Below are 10,269 nucleotides of genomic sequence, written 5' to 3'. Positions count from 1 at the left end.
GGCAGAACTGCCATGATTTCCATACCAGTTTAGGGTACACAGTGAGCCCAGCCCGAGTTACAGGACAAGATTCTCTCTCGAAAGCATAAAACAACTAACAGACAAAAATATGCATCTGACGTCTACCGTGCAGGAGGGAATGTTCCAGGCACAGTGGTGACGATGGAGAAACTCTCTTACAAGTTATACTCTGGCAGGAGAAACAACAGAAGACAGAGCCATTGGGCTCGGGAGGAAAAGGCAACTGAAAGCAACAGGGCTACGTTGGATAAAACCACGTGTCAGTACGCAGCTGGGTCAGACTGGAAAGCCATCTCTGTATGATACTGGGGTTGAACCTAAAGCTTCATGCATGCCAGTGAAATGTTTTACAGGTGAACTTTTCTCCAGTGGGAACCAATTAAATACACACACACACACAAAGTTATTTTGAAATAATTCTAAACTTATAAAAAGCAATCCAAACCCAACTCAACTTGCCGTCTGATGAACATAGAGGGTTCCTGAGTTCACTATCTTAGTTTCCTTCTTCGAGTGTTTTGGTTGTGCTATGAATGGCTTCAGGGACAGGCCAGCTTCCTCGCATACCTCCAGATCTCCTGGAACCTGAGTATGTCACACATCATGCCGGTGGATGTGTGAAGATGGCTCCAAGCGTGAAAGCAAGGAAGGACATTGAGGACCTCAGGAGGAAGCTGCAGGACACCCAGGCTGCTCTCCCAGCTTCACAGGAACAAGCCATCAGTGTAGTCTCAGTTCACGAGCCCGTGTTGGCTTTAAAGGAGGCAGAATGTCTTCATAATCTCCAACTGTTTGCTGCTTGTAACAATCTTACCACCTCAACTCAAAACCAAAGTCCTCTAAGATTTGACAGCACAGACCCGAGGTGTAAGAATGCCTGACAGATAACTGCAGTCGAAGAGAACGTCTCCTAAGGGAGACATGTCAGAGGGCCCACGTTCTGTTCTTGTGAGGGTCCTGTGTCGTGAGAGTTGACCTCAGGCGTGTGTGCATCTATTTCCATCAGATGCGGCTTCCTTGAGATCACGAGCGGTTCTGAAGGCAAGCTCGTCTGCCTGGACTAACCCTGGCTGGCAGGAAGTAGGTTTGAGTACTAAGTGGACTAAGCTGTCGTAACTACTGACACTCATTTCAGATTGTAGCACAGTTGCAGGCCCAGTAATGAAATCATCAGCCAAGCCTAACTACAAACATTCTTTCTTTCTCATTACAACATGCACAGCGGGGATTGGGGTTGGGGGTGGGGGTGTGGCTCAACTGTTGAGAATGCTTGCTGCTGCTCTCAGAGCACTGGGATCTTAGCCCAGCCAGAGGCTCTGGGGCAGCCTGGGATTCCAGCTCCCAGGAATGAGACTCCCTCTTCTGGCCTCCACAGACACCTGATACGTGTACACGCACACACATGAAAACATAAGCACCCAATAAAATGTTAAAAAAAACCTCATAAAAGTAAAGTTAAAGTAAAACCAAGGTGGGGCGAGCTTCAGAGAAACATTTATTTATCCCCATCCAGTTCAAAGTTGGTCGGCGGAGTCACACAGAGGTTAAAATGTCTGCCGTACAGCAGGCATTCGCATTGTGTACATGCCAATACAACCAGACGTCTTCCTGTTTCCTTAAAGAGAATACAAGTGCTTCTTCACAGGATGGGGGGGGGGGTCCACAGACTTTTTTTTTTTTAAGGAAAAAGAACATAAAAACTTCAAAAGCATTGTCTGATGGGATCGCCAATTTATAGAGTATTGACTAAGAAAAAGAGAAGAGATCCCATTACGGCATGAAATACTTCTCTCCTTGGACCTGTTAGCTGAGGATAGTTTTATCATTGGTTAACAACTATTTTTCTTGACTTAGTAGTATCTCTTAACAGTAAAATACAAATGATTAGCAACTGAATATATTAAAAACCAACCACCCCTTTGTTAAAGTGCTGCAGACTGCAGCATGGAGGCCCCGTCCTGTGCTCTGTCTGTTCTCTGCTCTCTGATTAGACGCAGAGCTCTCCCGTGCCCTTCTCCCTCTTCCAGGCCACAGGCCTTATGAAAAGGCTTCACTCCTGGGTTCGTTCATTTGTTTTTTTTTTTTCTTTTTCTTTTTGATTTTTTTGAGACAGGATTTCTCTGTATAGCCCTGGCTGTCCTGGAACTCACTCTGTAGACCAGGCTGGCCTCGAACTCAGAAATTCGCCTTTTATTTTTCAAGACAGGGTGTCTTTATGTAGTTTTTGCTTAACTGATGTGTACTTGAGCAAAACATACAGTAATCTATATAAATATTTTAATCACGGGCTAGACTGTATTACTTTGCCATTTTGCTGACTGCAAACACATTTTGTCTTAAAATGAAGCAGGATATTTTCATTTTCAATGAAACTATAGACAAGGAAAAAATAAATACAAAGCCACAGACCTTTTCCATTCTGCTACATTAACTGAACCCTTACATTAAAAACGCAATTACCAGGTTATTGCACCATTTCCTGTTTAAAAATATGGCAAGCAGATTAAAATGTTTAAAATTAGTTAAAAGTAAACAAAAAGGTCCAAGCGACTTCACAGATACCAACACACAGCAAGCCCTGACAGCTACCGAGTGGTTCTTTAATCAGGAACCTTTTAGAGAACTAGCATACTTAATTTGGGGAGCAACACACACACACACACACACACACACACACACACACACACACAGCTTTATTACAAAGGATTCAAGATGGCAACTCCTTACCATCCAGTGCCAACACGGATTAGAACAAATCCAGTGAGTATTTTGTTTTTCAATTATTCATAGAAAATTTAATCCTGATTAAGTATCCTTGGGCAGGAATTCATGGGTAGGTTGATGACGGAAACCAACAGTCATGTGAAATGCTCCTGTTAATTTAATCTGTGTCTACAGCTTCATTAGGACTGGGGATTCAGCGTAAGAGAAATGAATTATCTCAGGATTAAAATTTCAGGGCCATACCACATACTACCTTTTCCTTCTTTCTTTTTAAACACAAAACCCTGCTTGTCCCTTACCCACGTCCTCAGACTTAAGCTCTCTGTTCTTCCAACCAATGTAATGTACCCATGATTTTCCACACATTATCCAAAATCCTTCCCCAATCAAGATAAGACCTGAAGCAGGGCCAACAATACAAGGAGAAATTGCAGAATAACTCCACACGTGAATAAACAAAAGCTAATTCATTTAACTGTTAACATATTTTCTATTTATTTAAGTAATTTCACTTTCAAGTCCTTTAAATTATAATTTGAAATGCATGTTCTTTAAAGGATAAAAAGAAATAGTTTTAAGATCAGCACATCCCGCTGGTTTCATAACTGGGCGAGCTGGACACGAACAGCTAAGTATTGTTTGGGTGATACTGCAGGACTCCCAGGCCTGAGTTTGCTAGTGGCGAGGCATCGCAGGTGTGACCGCCTGGCCCACAGGTACTCTAAGCAGTCTTTTCCACATTTATTTCCACGTGGAAACTGTTTCAGTAACCTTGAAACAACATTCTTTCTGGGAAGTTCACTGTTTGAGTCCACTCCGGAGCTTCTATTCCTTTCTGCTGAGCCCGCTGACGTTCAGTTCTAAAAATAAGACGCCCTGCTTCCGCTGCTCAGCTGTCACGCAAAGGCACAGCACAGCAAGACGGTGCTGCGCTGCGTTGGATCCTATTGCACTTCTCCGTTCACTGGTTCTCTCCACAAAACTCAAGCATCAGAAATGAGGGCGCCCTCTGTGGGCAGACGAGATGGTCAGTGGTAGCGTTACTGAGGAGAGCGAGGAGACCTCCCAGTAAAGACTGTGGGACAGGAAAAGTCTGTACAGAATGACCATGGCCACGGCCTGGCACAGGATGACACCTACTGTGATAACCTGAAAGAAAACAGAGGGAGTGCTTCACTCATGCAGTGCAGCAAAGGTGTGTTTAATGTACCACGGACCCACTTCTGGGTTGTACACCCAGAGTCTATCTATCCTCCTCTGCCTTTCACCACAGGTTCAATTCATGAGACACATGCCACAGACAGTCGGACTTACCTTCGGAGCTGTGACTGTTCAGGGTAAAATGCCTGGATGCTTACTTTTCAGATGCCAAAGGAGGACAGAGAAGTACCTGGTCTCCCATGGGTGTGCACGTTACACACAGTTTTGATAACAAGGACAATCAGGCTTCTGGCTGAGATAGAATAGCAGCAAAGCAGCTCCTATGTAAACTCTGACCACCCTGGCCTCACATCTACTTCTGTAGGCCACACTGCCACTTACCGTCTACAGGCACTAATGGCTGAACCTATCAGAGTCGGCCTCCTCTACTCTGCAGTCTGTTAGAGCAACGTGACTTCTCTGTCTATCTTGGCTGTTATAAGTACAGTAAACAACTGCAATCATTGTTGAAAACTCCATTACATTCCTCTACTTTCATTCATAAAGCGTGATTCTGAAACTGCTATGACTCATAAAGTTCCCTAGGCTGGGTGTGCTAGCATGTGCTCGTAATCTCACACGTGAAAGGCGGAGGCAGGAGGATCAACTGCACCACATTTGAGGCCCAAGGCTATGGAGTCTGATCCTGCTTCAAAAGCAAACAGACCAACAAAAAAACTTTTTTCTAACATTTTGCTTATAAACTAATTTTAAGCTCTTTTTCAATGTTTATAACTTCTAATTTATGGATTCAACAATGTTAATATTTTTTTTAAGCATTTTAAAGAACTCAAGAAACTTCTGAGAGGCTAAGTAGGCACCTCCTACTTAAACGGGCTGTAAATGCTCACAACCGCGTTCCTGCCACCACGACTGACCTTATCTCTTTGGTAGTCATTAAAAGCAACAGCAATGCATGCGAGCGCTGGCTGGCACAAGAACCACAGGATGCAGCCCTGGAAGAAACACACAAGGTAAGAACCGCGTCCCTTAGAAGGCATCAGATTAAAGACAAACCCCAAACCCAGCAGGTCATGGTGGCACACTGCAGTCTTCTAAGCTTAGGAACCCTAAAGGCAGGCGCACTGCAGATCTGACGGCAGCCTGGGCTACAGAGATCCTGAATCAACCATCAAACAGCAAGATTAGGAACGTACTCAGGGCTCCAGGAGAGGTGGATCAGTGCTTCTGAGGATTTGCTATTCTTGCAGAAGACCCATATTTCGTTCCCACCGCCCACATGGCAGCTCACAACTTTCTTAATTCTAGTTCCTGGGGATCTAACATGGCGTGTGTGTGTGCATACATATGCATACACACACACACAAAGGCAAAGCACACACATGCATAGGATAGAAACCTTAATGTTCTCTCTTCTAGGCTCTGACTAAGCCTCAACTGCACCTCAGAGTAAGCTTGAAATAAAATGTAGAAATTTATTTTTGCTCTGACATAAACTCTTTTCCGTAACCAAACGGTTAACTTTTAGAATATCTATGACACTACATTTGCAAATATGTTATGAATGGATATTATTTCTGCAAAAATAAACAAAAGCAAAGTCATGATGACATGTCCATAGGAACTTTAGCAAGGCGATCCAGACCTGGCTGGGTCACTTGTTTGAAGGGCATTGCAGAGGAGGCACCAGGCAAGGAAGAGAGGGAGATTTTACGTTGTTTCCTAGTCCCTTCCACTGTGCTCCCATGCAGCGTGGCAATGGATCTCCTTTTCAGGTTATAAAGCTTGGGCCCTTTCAAGATTGAGGAGTAAGAGAGACAAGTGTTCAGTGCGTTCCTACTCCGAGAAAGAGAGGGAAATGCAGAGGAACGCGTGTGTTTAATTCCCCAGCAGAGCAGAGAGGCATTGGGGCTGGCGGCACTGGCTCAGACACTGTGAGACTCTACAGCGCTCCAGAGATGGGCTGGGCGCGAGAATCCTATCCACCCACAGTGTGAGGTGGATGACCCTGCAGCACATGGGTCAACCCTCGGATGCACATGCTCTCAATCAGAAGGACACCTCCTCACGCTTGTTACACAGCACTGGAACTCCAAGAGTAACAGTTCACACAGTTAATGGATGATGACAAACATTCTTTTTAAAATCCCACAACAGAAAATGAAAGTCAGTACTGATAAGGAAAAAGCTCGATGAGGGAGGGCAAGCGGCCTGCAAACACTGCATGGAAAACATAGTTCCCCGGGCTCTGTAAACGGCTTCACAGCCACTTCACGCAGGTTGGCAGGATTAGCTGGAGGAACACGGGCTCCACACAGTGCTCGACACAGACAGCATGCAACTCATTAGTAACTGCCACAGATGGCAGAGCGAAGCAGGCCATCGGAGCCGCTCCTGCCCAGCCCATACCTTGGCAAACGTGATGTAGAACTCTCTCTTGAGCGCGCTCCTCTCCACTGTGATGACCTGGTAGAGTCCGCAGCCCAGCGACAGCGCCAGGCAGATTCGTAAGACGATCAGCAAGAGCCCGGCTAAGCTGCGGTGTGAATGTGCGCTGTGGTGACTGGTGTCTTCAAACTGCTCCCAGAGTAGCAAAATGCTCTGTAAAGAATAATAATAATAATTAGATAAAAGCCCAACCTATTTACAATAAAATGTATGTTTCCTTTCTCTCTCTCTCTCTCTTTCTTTCTGTCTTTCTAGGCAGGGTTTCTCTGTGTGGCCGGCACAGTTACATACCCCATCTTTTTACTGTGACAGTACAAAGTGTAGCATGTTTTCTTTATGCTGTTCCATTTAGTGCTGCCCATGTTCCCCCGTCCCTACTAAACACCAACTGCTTAAACCACTTAATCTTTTTTTAATCATCAAATATACTTTAAGGCTTCCTACATAAGCTTAGTATTCAAAACTGAGTCTTTAGTCACTTCCAAACACCTTTGGTAAATAAAACTCAGTAAATTCAATTCTTTGGCTGGGTATTGTAGCTCATGCATTTAATCCCAGAACTAGGGGGGTGCAGGCAGATCTCTGTGAATTTCAGGCCAGCCTGGTCTACATGAGCCTCACCTCAAAACAACAAGAAGAATCCAGTTCTTTGGCCTTCAGGGGTTGTCGAAACCTCTCGCTCTCCTCACCCCTGCACACTGTCTAAGGCTCACCGGCACAGAATTTTTAATAGACAAACTACTTTTGTTACTCCACAAAGGAAACTTTCCTTGGGAACATAAAACTTGCAATTCTTGGGGTTCGGGAAATATCTCTGTCCTAGGCAAAGTGCTCGTCTTAAAGTGCGAGGTCATGAGCGGATACAGAACAACAGATGTAGCTGTGATAGCAGTCACGTGTGCCAAGGTGACTGGAGCCACTGGAGAGGAGACGTCAAGAACATAACCATATTCACATCTGACACAGCGCGTGGTAAACAAAGCTTTCCCTTTTTGTTCTTCGGCAGTTTCATGCATGTACACAGTAACTTGAGTCTTTCACCCCCTTTACAGTCTCTCCTGACCCCCCCCCCCACTGAGCCCCTTCTTCCTGGTACTCCCCACCCCACCGGTGGACTTTTCTGTTGGGGAGGGGAAGAATTAGTCAGGGTTGCTTACATGGCTAGGAGACCACGGACAGCTTGTCAATGGCTACACCACCGAATCAAGTGACAACCCTCCTCCAGCAACCATTAACCGTCAATACCAGCAAAGAGCCCACAACCCACAATAACAAAAGCTGCCTGTGATCTTATACACACAAAGAAGCACACACACACACACACACACACACACTCATATACCCTTGCTCATACACTCACGCCTCTCCCACAAACATGCAGCACACACACACACACACACACACTCATATACCCTTGCTCATACACTCACGCCTCTCCCACAAACATGCAGCACACACACACACACACACACTCACTCACTCATATACCCTTGCTCATACACTCACGCCTCTCCCACAAACATGCAGCACACACACACACACACACAAACAGACACACACACACATAAAATATAAAAATATTTAAGAAAACAGAAAAAGTGGGGAATGACTTTTAGAAAAGTCATTTACTAAAACTAAACTAAAGACCTAAAAGCACTATTCCTCTCTTAGATTAAATTTTACCTATTTGTTTTTTTAACTACACTTCCAACCTTGAATATTTCAGCAAAGAAGAATGATTATAGAACTTACTTTATATCATACACATGGTTTTTGCCTGCCGACGTCAGAAAAAGGTGTCAGATCCTCTGGAACTGGAGTTTAGGTGGCCGTGAGCCAGCACAGGGTGCTGGGAATTGAACCTGGGTCCTCTGGAGGAGCAGCCAGGGCTCTTTACTGTTAAGCTATCTCTCTACACTAAGAAATGCTAACATCCTTTGAAAAATTATTTAAGAAAGCAGAAAAAGTGGGGAATGACTTTTAGAAAGCAGTAGAAGTGTATTCCAAACCTTGCCATCGACACATGCCAGCGCCTGGATTAAGGCGATTATTTCACCTGTAGTTTAAACTCCACACTTCCACGGTCCTCCTGGCCCAGGTGCCGCCCTCAGGCACACCTGCGTGCTGGCTGTCATCGGCTCACCTGTGTGATGACGATGAAGACTGCGATGCCCGTGGACGCGGGTGTTGAGTCCCACTGGAGCGGTCTGCTCTGCGACTTCTTCATCCGCACTATTGTCCAGCCCATACACAGGCTCAGAAGCAGGTACAGCATCTGAATTTGGGAGGCAATGTCAAAAACTAAAGAGAAATGAAAATCATAGTCAATAAAGTTCCACAATCCACAGAATTTGGGACATTTTTCATTGAGATGAGAATGCCCCTTTTTAAATAAAAGAAAGGCATTTTTAAAACCACAAAATAAAATAAGTTAAATAAGATTAATGTGTAATATTTCTAAAACATTAACTACTTGGCATAAAATTTGTAATTGGTTAAAAAAAAAACTAAAATAAGGTCAATGCTATCACTTAAAAATGTAGATACATGACTATATTTTATATATATATATACACACATACATATATATATATATATATATATATATATATATATATCCAACGTTAAAGGTATATATTTCCTTCTCTTAAAACTCTTATTGCTATGGTCAACTTTGACAGAAATAAACTTTAGATATAATTTTGCAATGTAGAAATATTAGTATCCTTTCTGGGGTTGCTAATGAGGTTTTCTGGATAAGCTGTAGTAAGGGAGTACTTTGTAAAACTGTTAATAGGAAACTGAAATTTCACAGCCATCACCACATCTGCCAGGACAGAGTCCTAGTGACAAACGAAGAGCTGAATGGACTAGCGCCACCAGGTGGCTGGCACCTGCACTGCAGGAGAACTCAACTGCAAAAGAATCCCCAATCCACCTGCTGTAGCACACCGCACAGAAACACATTTACCTTGAATGTAAGTTGCTTGCTTACAATACAGGTAATCTTTAATAAACTGCCACCTACACAGTTTATACTTTTACTGAGTCGAAGTAAGAGAGATTCCTTGTACAAAGAGAAAAATTGCTGGGGTGTAATGTTTGTTTTTGAGCTGCACATCAAAAATCTGCACACGTCCCGTGTATCTGGACGGACGTCCTCCTGCTCTGTCATCTACATGAGCAGGCTACTGCACATGCACACTGTGACGCACTCTCTTCTGGGCACGACACAGGCCTTGCCCTGCCTCCCTGAACTCTCAGCAGCTCTGGTTACCCACAGGAGACCTGCACAAGACTAAGCCCCCTAACTTCCCTGCATGGCGGGTGAGGAGGGGCTCACATGCCCACCCCGTCCTGTAGTGTACAGCTGCAGGCTGCTCAGGTTAGCCCAGGTTAGCCCAGGTTATCCTAACTAGACTCACTGCTCACCAACCCAGACTTGGGTGGAACTGCTTTCCTGTGTTGTTTGTGTGTGTGTGTCTGTCTGTCGGGGGTGAACAGATGTCTGCGCTCTCCACAGGGAAAGTTTACGAATGTATGCTTATGTATGGACGGCGGCAGATGCACATAATGAGTTGTTACTACACTTGAGTGACACAGACTGTCAGATCAAGCACATTTTTCTTTCACCACAAATGTTTAAGTGTGATGTCAATTAATGTCATTAAACAAATCACAGATAGAGCCAGTTAACATGGTGAAGACGCAGGCTGAAGGAATCCCTCTGTGAGCTTTAAGAAGCGAACACAAACGCCTGGGGGGCCTCATGCTCCAGTTCCTTCCCTTCCACCCTAGGTTGTTCAGCGATGGGATGCTGTAACCTGTGCTCACTGTAGAGTGATGGGATGCCGTAACCCGTGCTCACTGTACAGTGATGGAGTGCTGTAATCCAGGTTGTACAGTGATGGAATG

The 10,269-nt window shown here is 44.6% G+C and overlaps 1 protein-coding gene across 1 annotated transcript in view; it reads right to left on the bottom strand.

Annotated features, from left to right (window-relative positions):
- Positions 1 to 3,215: 3,215 nt before the first annotated feature.
- The window catches only part of Gpr180 (G protein-coupled receptor 180), a 25,234-nt gene continuing 18,180 nt past the window's right edge, over positions 3,216 to 10,269 (bottom strand). Inside the window, exons 6-9 of the mRNA XM_021181791.2 lie at positions 8,498 to 8,655; positions 6,316 to 6,507; positions 4,824 to 4,901; positions 3,216 to 3,894 (exon numbers count right to left, since the gene is read on the bottom strand). Coding sequence (XP_021037450.1) covers positions 3,736 to 3,894; positions 4,824 to 4,901; positions 6,316 to 6,507; positions 8,498 to 8,655 — 587 coding nt within the window. The 3' untranslated portion in view covers positions 3,216 to 3,735. The remainder of the gene's footprint in view (positions 3,895 to 4,823; positions 4,902 to 6,315; positions 6,508 to 8,497; positions 8,656 to 10,269) is intronic.

The sequence above is a fragment of the Mus caroli genome, chromosome 14 (assembly GCF_900094665.2).
Source record: "Mus caroli chromosome 14, CAROLI_EIJ_v1.1, whole genome shotgun sequence".
In the NCBI taxonomy this organism is placed as follows: domain Eukaryota; kingdom Metazoa; phylum Chordata; class Mammalia; order Rodentia; family Muridae; genus Mus; species Mus caroli.
This window is presented reverse-complemented; position numbering and strand designations above follow the sequence as displayed.